We start from the raw sequence: 16,176 nt of genomic DNA on the forward strand, positions 1-16,176 counted from the left end.
GTGAGTGGTTCTGCAGGGCCAATAGGTGGTGCTCTTCCCATAGGAGTAGAATTTCTAAACTATTGGACTTGCATAGTAGTCAGAAACCGCCCTTCAGCTGAGCTTTGAAACCAAGTCCTCACTATCTGGTCGTTAAAGATGCAATGGTATTGTTCATAAGACTGGGCGTTGTAACCCCAGGGTCTGGGCTTAGCCCCACTCTGAGTCTGTTCATTCTGTCCAGCCTAAAGTTCCTCCTTAACTCAACTGGCACAGCAGTTTCTCTCTCATCCCCCAATCTGCTGGAGCAGAATGGCTGCTGTGCGTCATCCAGGTGGGTGTGAGGTGATGTGGTTTGAACACTGCAGCCCAGCGCTCTGACACCTGAGTCACTGAACACACAGCTGCCCAGCGCTTTGTCATTGAGGCACTGAACACACTGCAGCCCTGTATTGTAACACAGAGACAGTGAACACACCGCAGTCCAGCACTCTGACACTGAGACACTGAACACACTGATTTTATTCTTTCTTCTTTCTCTGAAAATCCCTTTTTTCCTGTCTTCCTAACCACAAAGAGCACCATATCATACACCAGATTCCCAGTGGAAAAGTCAGGCTCTGAAGCAGGGCGGAATGATACTAATAAATCCTATTATACCATATGTCTAACTTGCAAAGCCCTTTGGCCTGGCAGAGTGGCACAAACTAGTCATCACAGCTGGCACATGCCTCGAGCCAGTTGGCACCTTAAACCAAGTTCGACTTTTGGCAAAACTCTGACCCCTCACTGAGCCAGCTCCTGGACAGACTAAACCTGGTTTTTGGCTCAAAATGTCCTGGCATTGAACCCAGATGTATGTAGTCAGTTGTTACTTTTTACTGCTGACAGAGTGTTAAGAAAAAAAATCCCATTACCGTCAAAGGGGTAGTTTATATAATTGAGCTTTTTTATTTCATTTCCAGCTACTTCTATGAGACTATAAAAACATTTCATGAGGAAAACAGGCCATCCAGCTGATCAGAGCTCTCCATTTTCCACTGGTGACTCTCATAGCATCCAGCTGAGTGTTGAGATCTCCGATCTTCCACAGTGTGGCTTGGCTCTAAGCCGAGCATTACTAATTCTCTTTTTTAAAAAAACTTTTTATTCTGGTTACTGCGCAGAATCCACTCTCAATGTCCTCACATCCTCACCGTTGAGTTTGTGACTAACCTTGGTCAGTCTACTGAGTGACCATCGGTGTAGCACAGCACCCTGAAGAGAGCCCTCCTCGGACAGGACGAGAGTCCCCTGGAAACACAGAAACTGCTTCCTCGTACCTCCCAGTGATGTGCACTGCTCGTTTTCCCTGCTGGTTTAGCTCCGAGCAAATTGCTCACTTCCAAGGGTAAGATGCCAGTGCCCCACCCCCCTTGAGAAACCAGAGCTCAGGGAGGTCAGGCGCACGCTTGTGTGAGCTTCCCACAAGACTTCAGCTTGAGAGGGATTCAGTTTTTCTCTGCTCGTTCCATCAGCGTGTCAAAGAGAAGATGATTCCGATGTAAACCTCCGGGAAGGAGATGTTGCAGTCCTGGGTACTGAGTGCCCTTCTGTAGGGACCAGCGCCCGGCTTCAATCCCACCCGTGGGGGGTTGTGCTTCTGCTGCCTGCGCTGGGACCTCTGCCTTCCTGGGGTGTGCAAGCAGGCAGGCGAGCAGGACAGCACTTACAGACGGCCAGTTTGGTAGTTAGTCGCTAGTTGATCCCAGGATCTCCTCCCTCTGTTTCTTGAAAGAAACCGGGGTCTCGGCTTCAGCGTCTTGGCATGGTATCTTGTTGCCACACTCCCACCACCCTTTGTGTAAAGAATGACCTCTCCTGTTCTCCTGTTGGTGAGCTCTGAGCTCTGAGCACACCCACCACCGCTCCCTACACAGTGGATCACTGTGAGTCCTGCACTGTCTCGTGCCACAGGGGGTAACATCAGCTCTGCAACTCGCTCACCAGCCCCGGGACCCTGCCCTGCCTGCCCCGATTGCCCTACCTGCCCTGCCTGCCCCGCCTAGAAACGTCTGTTCAGTTTTCTTCTGTGGTGCTCGGTGAGCCCAAGGCCTTGCCTTACCTGGGCGATTCTGAAGCGTTTCAGAGCAGTCTGCAGCCATGCAGGCGTGGATTTGAACCAAACCCAGAACTGTGTAATGACCTTTTATATCTGGAGTTTCAGATGGCTGTGAATTCAATCTATGTATAAATAGTGAAAGGGGAACAACACACATCGAATGATAACGAGCTTCTTCTCTACGTTATTTAGATGTTAGCAGCAGGATCATGATCCAGACCATAAGACGAACGTGACCCCTGACTTTATGACTTTTTTTAATCCCTTCTAACATGTTATTAGATTGTAAATGTTTAGATTCCTGTCTTGCATGGCTAGGATAATGAAGTGTTGATTACCTTCAGACTGCAAGCTGTGGTTTAATGTCGTTTAAACCCTTTATGAGAATGCAGCCTGTATCAATCACAGCTGTGTATACATGTCAGTGACGTGTCCTGCGGTTGATGCGGAGAATTGCACAGCCCCCTGGGACAGACTTCGGAGAGATCCAAGGGGAAGAAGACGGATTCAGGATTTTCTTTTGGAGCATGCAGTTGGCTCTCGCGTGTTGGAGGATCTTTTTTTTGTTTTTAATACACAGGCCCTGCAGGGAGCACCCCCCTTGGTGAGGGGACATCTCCCAGGAGCCCGCCAGTTTAAAGCCACAGCAACACATGCCTTCCACAAGGCCAGTCCTCACCTCCAGGCTCAGTGAAATGTCCCTGATTAGCGATGTTTGCTTCTATCATTACTGGGCCAAAATACTTCTCATGCTCCTAAACTTGTTCTTGTTCTTGTGTTCTTCACCGGCCTCTAAATAAGAGCTCTAAGGCGGCGTGTTACTAGTGCAGTATTAATGAATTGGTCTACACATACCATATACCGTACCTACAGTATCTTTAAGACACATTTTCACCTTAAGGATCTTAAGGATCTTAAGGATGTACTGACTACAGTCACAATCGTACTGACTCGTTCATTCACACCTGTCCTCGGAGGGGTCTGTTGTGTGCGGTACTGCTTTGTCTTTACACAGAGGTGTGTCTCTGGAGCTGCTGTGTTAAACATACGCCGAGCGAGCTGATGTCTGGGGACACAGGAAGGCAGATGCTGGTGCTTAGCCGTTGTGTAGCCAGGAATACCTTGCACAGTGTGCTGGGGTAATCTACTGTCCAAATATTGAGACTCTATTGAGTCAGTTAGGTATTTGAACCCACTTCTGCCTTAATAGGTCAATCCCCATAATGTCCCAGGACTTCAGTCAACGATTCCTGTAAAACCTGCACAGCTCTGGCTTTTCAGGTCATTTTCCATGGAATTCTCCGTCTCCAGTTTTGGAGGCGCCACTTAGCCGCGCACCGCTACATCTGGATCTGTCATTTTCCTTTTTTCCTTGCCTTTCCGGGAATTTTCCAGTGTCCCTCTCCGGAGTCCCGAGGCAGCGGCAGGGTAGTTGACAGTCTCTTTCCGAAAGAGAGTCTGGGAGCTGTGGAGCTCTCTGCTGGATCGCCGGATAATCCCCGGCTCTCTTTGAAGCCCCGCAAGGCGCATATTTCACACCCTGTTGTTTGCTTTCGCCCGGAACGAGCTAATTAGATCACAGGAGGGGGGGTTCTGACGCTGCAGTAGATAATCCCCCCACATTGGGCTGCCTGCCCCCCCCCCCCCTCGGGTCCTAAAGCACAGCTCCTAATGTCCAGTCTTACGGCATCCTGCCAAATTAAAATGAGCACCCCTGGTTGTGGCAGGGTTGCCCAGTTTTCGCTAGGACCTCTCCACGCACCCCTCAACACGAGTACGAGCACCTTGGTTAGGCCCTGCATTGGCAAGCTTGCCCAAACTGCGCCCGTCCTGCTGCGTTTGTGTCTGGATTTTCACTTGGAGCTCACGCGCAGTGCGCCTCGTCTGGCTTACGAATCGCTGTCCCGCCTGCTCACCAGCCACGCCAGCGCATCCAGCAGAACCGCCAGGTTCATGCCAGGTCACTGTGCAGCACGTGGATGATGATCTTCTGGCTTTTGTTGCTAAAGGACTGGTCACCTGACAGCAGCCCAAGCCTTTTCTTGACCGTCGGTCAGCTGTCACAGGTGCCTGACTGGAGGAATCAGACTGATTGTCTGGTTCTACCATCCAGATCGTTTCTTCCTTTGGACCGGACCTCTCTCTGCTCTGCAGGTCCAGAACCTAGCGGAATAATGTTTCCCAGCTGGGAATTACTTTTAGAAATCCTACAGACTCTTACTCCAGAAGTATTGAGGCACAAATTTTTATATCATTTTTCAACCCAAAGACCCCTCAAGTGCTTCACATATAGAAGTGAACCAGGTGAACCACATTGGTACAGCTGCACCAGTTGAATAAAGTGAGAACTTTCGGGTTTCCAGACTTGGATTGAGCAAGGACACAGGGGTTAATACTCCAGGTCTTCTTCAGGCCCGGAGGGAAGAGCACCACCTGCGGGTCCACCAGCGCCACCTACAGCAGCAAACAGGTGTTCCTTGGAGGCCTCCCCTTATGGACCTGGCCAGGCCCGGCCTTCAGACTAGGAGGTGTTAATACTGCTGTCACTAGGGTGCAGCAGAGTGAAGGTACATGTTTGCAATTAAGTACAGTACATTCATTGCGAATGTAACGAGACTGACCAGTGCTGCTGTTGGATAATTGCGAGTGGCTTTACAGACAAGGAGACAAGGTGACGGGCAGCGGCGCAGTTGAGTGCTGGAGCTGGGAGACCTATGGAAGCACCTTTGCTGGAATAGCGGTGGAGACGCTGTCCTGACCTTTTCAAACAGCAGGTGCGTCCTTTCAAATGCCACCAGCCCCCGCTCCGTGTCTGAAGAGAGGGGTGGATTTTCGGGATAAACCCTCTTGGATTAGGATGAGAGGGCCCTGAGAATAGAACTCCACGCTGGGGCAGTGGCATTCGGGCCCTGCGGTGACCCCCTGGTCGCGGGATTCCTGGGATATTCTCTGGATCGTCCTTGGCAGCCGGCGGAGACACACAGGCTGCCACACATTGCCACTGACTTAGGGACGGAGCTGCAGGCATCCCAGAAAACAGCAGGGATCAGAAAACAGCAAAATCAGAGACCAAATTAATCACAGAAAGGCCAGCCAGAGCTCCCCGGTCGTGTGTCTGTCTCTGCCTGGCTTTATTTAAAAGCAGCCTGCTCTGCTAGGAGCACTGTCAGAACACTGGCAGCTCTGCCTGGGGCCTGACAGCCAGCTCGCTGAGCTGCAGGGAGGAAAGCCGCTTGGGAGTTTGTTTGTCACTCTCAAGCCATGATCCGCAGTCTGTTGAGGACACCAGACGTGCCCTATCACGCCGGGAGGGCTGCCCCCTGCCAGGGCACGCTGGCAGGGGGCTCAGGGTGAGGCTGGGACTTGCGCAGGGCAGCCCATGAGCACGAAGCCCCAGCAGAAGATAGTTTCTTGATTGTGTAAATATGTCTTCCATTACATGCTGAGCGAGCTGCCAAGCCATCATTATAGGGGTTTCCTCTGCCCCGGCCTGCCAGCCATCTGCTGCATTGCTAACCTTTGTTTATGGAGGGAGAGTGGAGCCTGATTCCTCTGAAGTCATGGCTCGCATAAAATACTGCTGGACACCGACCCGACTCGGCAGCAGACCTCTGACTGACCTGCCTACAAGATGTCCGTAACTGACATGATCCGGGTCTTCTAACGATCGTCTAGCCAAAACGCTTTTTCAGCACTAATGGCTGTAGCTTTACGTACTTCTAGGGGAAGAATATCCAGGGGATATAAAGCATTTCAGCTCCCCCAGGGAGACACACAGCAGGCACCCTGCACCACTAGCTCCACCAGGGAGACCAGGGAGTGATCATTCTGCACCAGCAGATCAGGGGGCAAAAGAGAAACGGCTGCAGCAGGTGAATTAAGGACGAACATGAGGGAGGCCAGATGGTGTGAATTCAAAGTGGAATTTAATAAGATCTGTGATCTTGCATGCTGGCTTGTCATCTGCTTTGGCTGCCTGCAGATTCATTTTGAACAAGCATCTTTTCTCCACATGCAGGTAGATCTTCCTGCTGTGAAGTTCACTACTATTAATTCAGTTTTGCCCATTTCCTCAGCTGAGTGTTATTACAGGCGAGGTCAATGAAGTGCTTTTACAATGGCAGTGTCCCGCCAGACATTTGAACCTACAACCTTCCAGTTATGAGTCGTGACCCCTCCTCCAGAGCCTAACCCACACTGGTGCTGTGTTTCTGCTCCACGGAAGGTGGCCTTCTTGTCACTGGGGCGTGTCGCCTGTGGACTGCACTGAGCAATGTCTTCCATTAGCAGAATAAGACTGTTCCCCCCACCAGCTTGTCTCTAATTCTTTGCCGAAGTCTTGCTGTCTCAGTTCGCCCCAGGATTGCTCGAGGAAAAACCCTTTTCCACACCGTTTTTTAAAACGATCTGCCTCTGCCCAGCGGATTCTGAGCTGCTGTCCAGCTAAGCTGCTGTTTGAGGAATGTCCTTAGCCTCCTTTGTCTCAGCCCAAACTCCAGCCCATCTCTGGTCCTAAAGAGCCGCGTGGTTTTGGTGTTTGTGCTGAGCCTGTGGTCCGTCGCTGTTTGTCCTGGTCCAGAGAGGGCGGAGATGGGGCAGTCAGGCCGTCCTCCGCAGGGCTGGAGCCCGGAGATGTGCAGAGAAGGATGCAGAAGTGTGCCAGTGCTCCTCTGGGCAGCACAGCAGAAGGTTCCCAGGAAGGTGGCACTGCTTGTCCAAGGACGCCAGGATCGCAGGGTGACCTTCGGATACCCACAGGCGCCCCCAGTTTGAGCCTCTCTGTCAAGCTCAAGCCGATCAGCCCTGCAGAGGGGACAGCAACAGCTCACAGGACAGGAGGAGCCTGAGCATGATGTATGTGGCAGTGCCGTCCCCCAACAAGCCCTGCTAATGTCTATCAGGAGAGACACTCCTGCGGTGTCTTTGTCATCGCACCCTCATCAACAGGGATTTATGGCTAAAGTCAGCGATTCCTCTCTGACACTGCAGCTCCAGCGGCTCAGTTTGTCTTTCATCTCCACACCTGCTTAAGCTCTGTTAAACCCGCGATGAAGTAAAGGAGCATAATGACTGGCAGCTCTTTGCCTGGCTGTTTGGCGCCCTCTTCTGTTTCTGAAGGACCAGTGCAGTTCTGTAGTGACGGGGAGCTCCGCTGTGATGGGTTCAAGGAAACATGACTTTGTGTATAATGACTCCAGCCTTATCCAGAGCGTGCCTCACTATTGATTAGTGTTTTTTTTTATTGATAAGTGGGTTTTGGAGATCAGCTTCATGTTTGCATCGAGTTTATAAACGGTGCCCTTCTTTCTCCATTAGTTTCATTTCAGGCTGTACGAGCTGCTGGCTGTTGTTGCCAAGCATGGGGTTGTCCTATACAAGAGCAGGCAGCTCATAAAAAACTCAAAGTGGATCAAAGCTCCATGCTGCTGGTGTCTTAGTGGCTTCCTGGGCTGGGGGTCTCTCTCTCCTGACGGGGGTTTGTGTTTGTCACAGAACTGCTGGAGACCCGGACTGTCCGGCCGTTCAGCTTCTCCTTCAATACCAGCGACTACCGGATTCTCCTGATGGACCAGGACCAGGGCCGCCTGTACCTGGGCAGCCGGGAGTTTGTGGTGGCTCTGGACATGCAGAACATCAACAAGGAGCCGCTCATAGTAAGACACTGCGCTCGTGTGTGACTGTGCACGGCGAGGACTGGCTGCCTCGGATTGTGAATGTGTTTGTGCATGCTTGTCTGTGTTCGTGCACACGAGTGTCTGTGTGTGCGTGCTTGCGTGTGAATGTGTGTGCATGCATGCTTAAGTGTGTTTGTGTAAACGTTCATGCTTGCATAAGTTTGTGTGTGCATGATTATGTATGTTTTTGTGTGCGTGCATGTGTTGTGTTTGATCATGTTTGTGTGCATATGTTTGTGCGTGCGTAATATTAATAATTGCTTACATTTATATAGAGCTTTTCTGGACACTCCACTCAAAGCGCTTTACAGGTAATGGGCTCCCCTCCACCACCACCAATGTGCTGCTCCACCTGGATGATGCAACAGCAGCCATAGTGCGCCAGAACGCTCACCACACACAAGCTCTCAGTGGGGAGGAGAGCAGAGTAATGAAGCCAATTCACAGAGGGGGATTATTAGGAGGCCATGATTAGTAAGGGCCAATGGGAAATTTTACCAGGATACCAGGGTGCATGCTTGAGTGTGTTTGTGTATGTGTGTCTTTTGTGTGCGTACATGTTTGCATGTTTGTGTGTGTGTTCCACATGCACTGTGTCCTGTGAATTGCTTCAGAAATCGGCAGATTATAAGACCAGCAGGATGTGGCCATTCCCTCAGAGGACCTGGCTAAGTGCTTGCTTCCCTCTTGCTCCTCAGATCCACTGGCCTGCCTCCACCCAGAGGCAAGCGGAGTGCAGGATGGCAGGGAAAGGGGAACAGGTGAGCCTTCTTCTTCCTTCCAGGGGGCAGGGCTGCAGTCTGGGGGCATACTGATGAAAATATAACACTGCCGAGAATCAAGCCCAGATAACAAAAAAGATATTGAGTCATTAAATTATCCTTGCTCTGCTCTCATTCAGTTGGAAATTTGAAAACTGTCTTACAGCAGTCAACACCTGAATACTGTATGTGCAGTTGTGAGAGCTCATGGTACTGTAAATAGAGTTCAATTTGCACCAGGGGACTCCTTGATGCTAGACTCTTGTAACTCAGGACTCCACAAACCCCGTCCAGCAGGTTTACGGGTCTTTCAATGGTGAATACCAGCACTGCAGCCTCTCTGCTCCGACTCCACACTGTAATCCTGTCTTTCCTTGTCCTCACAGGGTGAGTGTGCCAACTATGTGCGTCTGATTGAGCCCTGGAACAGGACCCACCTGTACAGCTGTGGCACAGGAGCCTACAGCCCTGTCTGCACCTACATAAACAGAGGCTGGAGGGCAGAGGTACGGCTCAGCGCAGCGCCAGGCTGGTCCCCATCGCACACAGAGCATGGTGAAAAACAGGGCACACACACCAGTAAAAATATCAAGGAAGAGCACTGTGTTACATGCATAGGCACATAACTAACAAGCAAGCTGGTCATGTGTAGATATGATTCTGGCCAATCTCCTCATGCAGATATACAGACTTTAAGCTTCTTAGTCAGTAAAATCAATAAAGACTGAAAACTGGCAGGAATCTGGAGAGCTGATGGTGGTTTATGAAAGAAGGCGTGAGACAGCCTATGGAAACTGTTAAAAGATTCACATTTCCTTCATACAGAATTCTGAATGACTAGAAAAAGTCCTAGACATGTTGGCCATATTTACACGTGTCTCCAAGCTGTCCACTGCGATGTACCCGCCTCCTGTCCAGTGTGTGTGCCAGCTTGTACCATGTGATCAAGCAGCTATAGATGAATAAACGATGGGCTGGATGGATGATTCATATATGAATGAATTAGTGGGCAGGTGGATGATGGATGAATTATGAATGCATTACGGTTGAGTGGATGGGTTGTTGATGGATGGAATCACTTGTCAGACAAATTTGAAAAGGCTGATATTCTGACACCACCCCACTCGGGGTTCGGCTCGGCTGTCTGGGAGAGAACAGGGGTCTGCGGTGGAGTGTTCCGTGTGTCCGCACTGTCACAGTGCTGCTATCCACACCCCGCTCGCGGCCTGCGGTTTGTACTGAGTGTACTGTGTGAATCCAGAGTCCCCTGCTGCAGGCCTGACGCCCCCTCATCTGTTTCTCTCTCTGCCTGCAGGACTATCTGTTCCGCTTCGTGCCTGGAAAGATGGAGTCCGGGAAGGGGAAGTGTCCCTATGATCCCCGGCAGGAGAGTGTTGCTGCGCTCATCAGTACGAATCCCTAATGGTGCTGCCTTTGACGAACCTGTCTTGTCTAGTACCAGCCATTCGGGCCTGTGTGATCTAGGACCTAAAGCCCAGCGGGTGCCGGTCCCTGAGGAACATTAGCACTGCTGCTGGAGCCACTTGCACAGGAGGGAGGTTGAGATTAGTACTGATGCAAAGACACCGGAGTGGCTCCAGGGTTCAGTCTGGGTCTCAGACTGCCGTCTGCACTGTTGTTGTCTGGCGTTTCTTGTCACACAACAGTGCCCCCCTGTGGCAGGAGGGACACCTGCAGCTCTGTCGGTGAAAGAGTTCAGCTGATCTGCCAAGCCAGGACTCCAGATGTGAACATTTCCCGTAGTGCATAGCTAAAGAGGCAGCCATCTTGCGCTTTGCAGTCAGCGTTCTGAGCCTGGAATAATTTCTGCCATGTGTTTGCAGTGCACTCTAGTGATGTGAAAGATGTAATCTAATATTATTAGTGTAACACTACTACTAATAAAAATAACAACAGTGAATTTACAGTGTAAGAGTGGATTCGAACTCATATCAATTTTGGCTCATGAAAGGCTTTGCAGAATGTAACCTTGCGTAAATCAGTGAGTATATTAGAAAAAGCTGTAGACGCTTGGCTGAGGAAAACCTTGATATACAGGGTAGCGGGATGGCTTTTGAAAACTTTTGCTCTTATGCAAAATTTCAGAACTCGACCACCCTTCTCCAACCTCAAAAAGAAGCCAAGGAACATTCGATTTTAACAGTATTTTTGCAGGAGGAAAGGAAAGAGAGTTCACATTTTGTCCTTTGGCTCCAAAAACCTCGGCAGTTGTTTGTGACAAAAGTGTCTGTAAAAATGCTCAGCCCTTTCTGTGGAAGAGAGAGATGCACCAGTCCTTATCCCTCTCCTCTCTGGTCCTCTGTCTCCAGGTGGGAATCTCTATGCAGGAGTCCATGTTGATTTCATGGGGACGGACGCAGCCATTTTCAGGACGATGGGCAGCAGGCCAGCAGTCAGGACTGAACAGTACGACTCTCGCTGGCTTAATGGTGAGGGCCATCGCCCACCCTGTCCCACCAGCAGCCAGACACAAGCAGTCCTCATTGCATTAGTCTCTTCACTTTATTGTACAAACCCACACTAGGAAAGCTCCTGCACTGCAGTATTTGAGTTATAAGCTGTTATTGCACTGTGTAACTTTCTAATTACATTATCGTGAATTCATTATGCTTCCTGTGCATCTGGCAGTGTATTTCAATGACTCAAACACTCGTTAGCTGCACCGTATACAGACCCCAGCAGATGTGTAGATCATAAAGAATGATAACGCCCTTCGAAATGATAAGTGCCAATAAATGGCAAGTCTGAAAGGGGAAACAACCATCGATTTTGACAAAAAAGGAGGACAGAATCATGAGGAACAGTACCTTCTGAAAAGGAGGAATGCAGACCTGCCTTTTGGACTAGATCCCTGTGTCCCTCTCTGCTCCTCAGAGCCTGTCTTCATCCAGGTGCGGAAGATCCCAGACAGCACGGAGAAGAACGACGACAAGCTGTACTTCTTCTTCCGGGAGAAGTCGCTGGAGTCCGGGAGCAGTCCCAGCGTCCTGTCCAGAGTGGGGCGCGTCTGCCTGGTGAGGCCCCCCCCCCCGTCCTGCTGCCTGAAAATCCTGGCACCAGCTTCCTTCAGCCGTGTGACCATGTCTTCTGTCCTAGAACGACGACGGGGGTCAGAGGTCACTGGTGAACAAGTGGACGACCTTCCTGAAGGCCAGGCTGGTGTGCTCGGTCATCGGGGACGATGGCGTGGAGACGTACTTCGACGAGCTGCGTAAGACGGTGTTTCGTAGGATAAATCCCACTGTCTCATTTCTGACCCTCTCCTCTGTCTCCCAGGCTCAGTGCAGTGCTAGAAAGTGTTCATGTACAGCTGGTGGTGTCCATTCAGCCTGATGGAGCTGTACTATAACGAATGGAGCTCTGTCTGCCTCTCTCACGCTCACACAAACTCCAGATTCACTATTACACCTCCTGCGGTATCCAGTTACTTAAGAGGGAGGATGGGAAGCACTTTTTTTGCACAGAGAGTGGCGGGGGTCGGGCTGTGGAAGCCCTCTCCCCCACTCTGATGCGCGTGTCTGTGTTGTGCCGTGGTCTCCTCGCAGGAGACGTGTTTATCCAGCCCACTCAGGACGAGCGGAACCCGGTGGTGTACGCAGTCTTCTCCACCGCAGGGTAAGTCCCCACGATGCGTGTCGTCTCGGGCAGACGCCTCACGGCCTGCCCTCCCCTGGAGCGCTGACCCGGCCTGCCTGTCTGTCTGCCCGCAGCTCCGTGTTCAAGGGCTCGGCGGTGTGTGTGTACTCCATGGCCGACATCCGCAACGTCTTCAACGGCCCCTTCTCCCACAAGCATGGGCACAACTACCAGTGGACTCCGTACGCGGGGAAGATCCCCTACCCACGGCCGGGCACCGTAAGTACACGCGTGCGGCGGGATGGCTTACTCGTCTCAAGGCCGCAGCCTGCGTTGTGTGGGACTGGAACACACTCATGAAGCTCGCAGCCGTGTCCAAAAGGTCGCCCTTTGTTGCTGCCACCTGATTTTGGATGTAACGGAAGATATGCAGGATTTCGCAGTTTAAAGAAGAGACAGAAAATCTGAAATCCTCGCTCCCCGAACACTCTGTGCCCCTTGTCGAACTGTTTTACTCACTCTGTCACTCTGTCACAGAGGCTCACTCTCAGTTCCTCAGGCTGTCTATACTGGGCTATAAACTCTGTTGAGCTTCCTCTCCCAGCAGGATTGATAACTCCTGTGATTCTGGCAGTTGTGCAGAGATTGTTATTTGGGTTGTCTAATCCCAGAGTATTACTCCACGGCAGCACAACGTGAATCTGCTGACAGTGGGACACAGGCTGTCTTTTCTGGACAGCCAGGTTTGCCTGTATGCAGTTTCTGTGGCCAGGCTGTTCATTGACTCTGTGGTCACTGACTCTCACCCTGGTCATACACCTGGCCAATGTGTACAGGGGTGGTCGTGCCTGTGAGGCAGCCTGGGAAAATGGACGTGTCCTGTGGGGAGCCCGAAGGCCTTGAGGGTGATGTTCCATATGACCTGCTGAAGAACCCATCAGGGACGCCACCTGGTGTACAGACTAAAAATGATGGTTTTTCATCATTTGCAAACCTTTCTGATGGCAAAAAAAAAGAACTAGTTCCAGAATCACTAATTCACCCTGAGTGTGTGTTGTTTCTTCAGGGCCTGTGGTATCCTCAGCCCCTGACCTTTAGTGTTGTAGCTGTGCTGTCCTGAGGCTGGCTGGTGTCAGTGAGCTTGGGAACCAGCTGGCTGAGGGGATCTCTGGGCACCGGTGGGCCTCGTGGTGCCAGAATTACTGTCTCTCTCTCTGCACGCCTTTGTCTAACACCTGGTCTTTCTCTCTGCTCCCCTCTGCTCTCAGTGTCCTGGCGGGACCTTCACCCCTGGGGTCCGGACCACCAAAGACTTCTCAGACGAGGTGGTCAACTTCATCCGCACTCACCCCCTGATGTACCTGTCTGTCTACCCTCTGAACCGGCGCCCTCTGGTGGTGAGGACTGGGGTGGACTACCGCTTCACCACTATAGCAGTGGACCTGGTGGATGCAGTGGATGGGAGATATGAGGTCCTCTTCCTCGGCACAGGTGAGGAAGAGCACAGCAGGGCCTCAGTTACAGAGGGGTTTAGAGCTCAGTTCCCCGGGGCTGCAAGCAATAACAACACCTTCCCTCCTGCTGCTCGAGCAGGCTTGTACAGAGCTCATGCCCAGAGAGGGCCTTGACCTCCCTGGACTTAAACGCTGGTGTAATATATGTTATATGAGACTGGTGGCTCAATGCATTATTTTTGTCTCGGTAATAAAATGAAAAAATGAAACGGAGACAGAGGAAGGTACAAGAAACAGACTAAGCCAGTTGCAGGTGCCATTTTATATTCAAGTCTTTAAATGCCTTTGCAGGTATAAATAGTATAAGGGAGGCTGAATTTAATAGACAATGATCTATTCATTGTCCTACACTGGCCTGGCGTCCCGTCCTGAGTGTACCCCGGCTTGCACCCTAAGCCTGTGGGGTGGGCTGCCTGGACCCTCCCCAGGAACAAGAGGCTCTGTGATGGGTGACTGGTGGAAGAGCTGCTCATTGTTAAACTGCTACACTGCTGGACAGACATGACTTCCTCTGAACTGCTTCTCCCCCAACTGCTGCCCTCTGCTTTAGACCGGGGGACCGTCCAGAAGGTCATCGTCCTGCCGAAGGACCCCAGCACCACTGAGGAGCTCACCCTGGAGGAGGTGGAAGTGTTCAGGGTAACAGCTCTCTTTCTGCACCACATGTCCCTTAACACCACTGCAGGGCCTCACCAAGCCCAGTCCCTTAACACCACTGCAGGGCCTCACCAAGCCCAGTCCCTTAACACCACTGCAGGGCCTCACCAAGAGCAAATGAGCCCATATAAACAAATGTAAGAAGCAGCCAGAAGAAAGAGGATCTATTTCAGGGAACTCTCATACCTGCTGGTGGAGAGATTCTTGATTGCAGTAGAATCAGCAGTGACAACAGTAGCAGTAAAAATCATCACTATCCTTAGTTTAATGTTTCTTTTATGTCATGTTTTTTTTAGACTCCAACTCCAGTCAGAACGATGAGGATATCATCCAAAAGGGTGAGTTGAGCTCTGTGGCCCTGGGTGCGAGTGCCAGGCTCTGGGCAAACCTCTCTTACCGATTCATGGTCACTTGGCACTGCTGCCCCCTATGGGACACATAGCATCAGTGTCCCGCGCTGGAACTGGGCCGCTCAGGCAGGGACAGCAGACCCACACACTCTCAGGACGTCCTGCTTCGGTACAGCGCCACTGAACGGTCGCTTTTAAGGAAGACTCGTTTGCATGTTTTGATATAATTTGATGAACTTCAAAGCACAGTATTTTGCAAAGAGGCACAAGGACAGAGGTTCTCATAAAGGAGCTTAAACCTGTTCTTTTTTAGAGAAGAGAAGAGAAGAGCTGCAGTTACTCTTGAAGTGACCATAATCTGCAAGTTTATTTTGAAATTATTTTAGCATATGGCCCAATCTAAATCTCAGTGATCTCTGTGGATTATCAGCTTTTTCAGCAGTGCATGCAGTCTACAGATCTTGAATTTTCAGTAGGACTTTCATTATGGCCCAGAAAAAAAACAACATGATCCTGTTGGAGCAGGTTTGTCAAAGATTGTAAAGAGATTTTTGTACGAGAGGAAGAATTCTAAATGAGCTGTGCGAATTTAGAAGCAGTGGCTGTCTGTTGTACTGATTTAATTCCTCACTTCATTGCTGCCTTGTAAGTGATACAGACTGTGAGCTCATGGGTCCTTCCGCTCGGGCGTCTATCAGGATGCCTGTTTCAGAGGCGCAGCAGCATGGGCTGTGTGGTGGGACACGGGTCCGAGTTTGACAGCCTGTCTTTCACTCCCGCCCACAGCAACAGCTCTACGTGTCGTCAGAAAGCGGGCTCTCCCAGGTCTCGCTGCACCGCTGTGGTGCCTACGGAAAAGCCTGTTCGGATTGCTGCCTCGCCCGAGACCCCTACTGCGCCTGGGACGGGGAAAGCTGCTCCGCCTTCACCCCCGCCACCAAGAGGTGAGGACCCCTGGGTTTCCAGTACGTCTAGGTCAGCTCTTCCAGGCAGCCCTCCAGGGGAGAACGGCCGGGGTGTCTGCCCTGTACCCCCGTGTCCTGCTCTCGGGTGACCCCTGCTTGTCTTTCTCCTGGGCAGGAGGAGCCGACGGCAGGACATCAAGCACGGGGACCCCTTGCGCCAGTGCCGGGGCTTCAACGCTAAAGGCAAGTGGACACGCCCGCTGCAGGGAACCCGCTTTGACCCCGTGAACGCGGCCGGGGGCCCCTGCGCTCCTGCCCTGTTCCTGGGGCGTCGCTGTAAGAAGGTGGGGGTGGGGCCAGCGGAAGGAAGGGAGCCCTAACCCTGTCCTCTGTCCCCAGTGGAGAATCGGCTCCGGGAAACGGTCCAGTTCGGCGTGGAGGGCAGCAGCACGTTTTTGGAGTGCCAGCCGCGATCGCCGCAGGCCACCGTCAAGTGGCTCTTCCAGAGAGACAGCGCGCAGCGCCGGAAAGTGGTGAGAGACTGGAGAGGGCCTCGCTCGGGTCTCCCTTCCTTCCCCCTGCTTCTCGCGGTTTTCCTGTGTAACCGGGGGTACCAATCATCACTCTGTTCCCTCTC

The 16,176-nt window shown here is 51.6% G+C and overlaps 1 protein-coding gene across 4 annotated transcripts in view; it reads left to right on the top strand.

The window, feature by feature from the left end:
* The window catches only part of LOC102689574 (semaphorin-3F-like), a 58,301-nt gene that overhangs the window by 36,874 nt on the left and 5,251 nt on the right, over positions 1 to 16,176 (top strand). For all 4 annotated transcript variants that reach the window (XM_069184646.1, XM_069184632.1, XM_069184640.1 and 1 more), the window contains 15 exons: positions 7,574 to 7,734; positions 8,454 to 8,516; positions 8,903 to 9,022; positions 9,832 to 9,925; positions 10,847 to 10,966; positions 11,412 to 11,551; positions 11,634 to 11,748; positions 12,083 to 12,152; positions 12,248 to 12,392; positions 13,382 to 13,604; positions 14,178 to 14,266; positions 14,581 to 14,622; positions 15,421 to 15,578; positions 15,715 to 15,782; positions 15,939 to 16,072. In XM_069184646.1, coding sequence (XP_069040747.1) covers positions 7,574 to 7,734; positions 8,454 to 8,516; positions 8,903 to 9,022; positions 9,832 to 9,925; positions 10,847 to 10,966; positions 11,412 to 11,551; positions 11,634 to 11,748; positions 12,083 to 12,152; positions 12,248 to 12,392; positions 13,382 to 13,604; positions 14,178 to 14,266; positions 14,581 to 14,622; positions 15,421 to 15,578; positions 15,715 to 15,782; positions 15,939 to 16,072 — 1,742 coding nt within the window. The remainder of the gene's footprint in view (positions 1 to 7,573; positions 7,735 to 8,453; positions 8,517 to 8,902; positions 9,023 to 9,831; positions 9,926 to 10,846; positions 10,967 to 11,411; positions 11,552 to 11,633; positions 11,749 to 12,082; positions 12,153 to 12,247; positions 12,393 to 13,381; positions 13,605 to 14,177; positions 14,267 to 14,580; positions 14,623 to 15,420; positions 15,579 to 15,714; positions 15,783 to 15,938; positions 16,073 to 16,176) is intronic.

Source organism: Lepisosteus oculatus, chromosome 2, assembly GCF_040954835.1.
Source record: "Lepisosteus oculatus isolate fLepOcu1 chromosome 2, fLepOcu1.hap2, whole genome shotgun sequence".
Classification (NCBI taxonomy): Eukaryota; Metazoa; Chordata; class Actinopteri; order Semionotiformes; family Lepisosteidae; genus Lepisosteus; species Lepisosteus oculatus.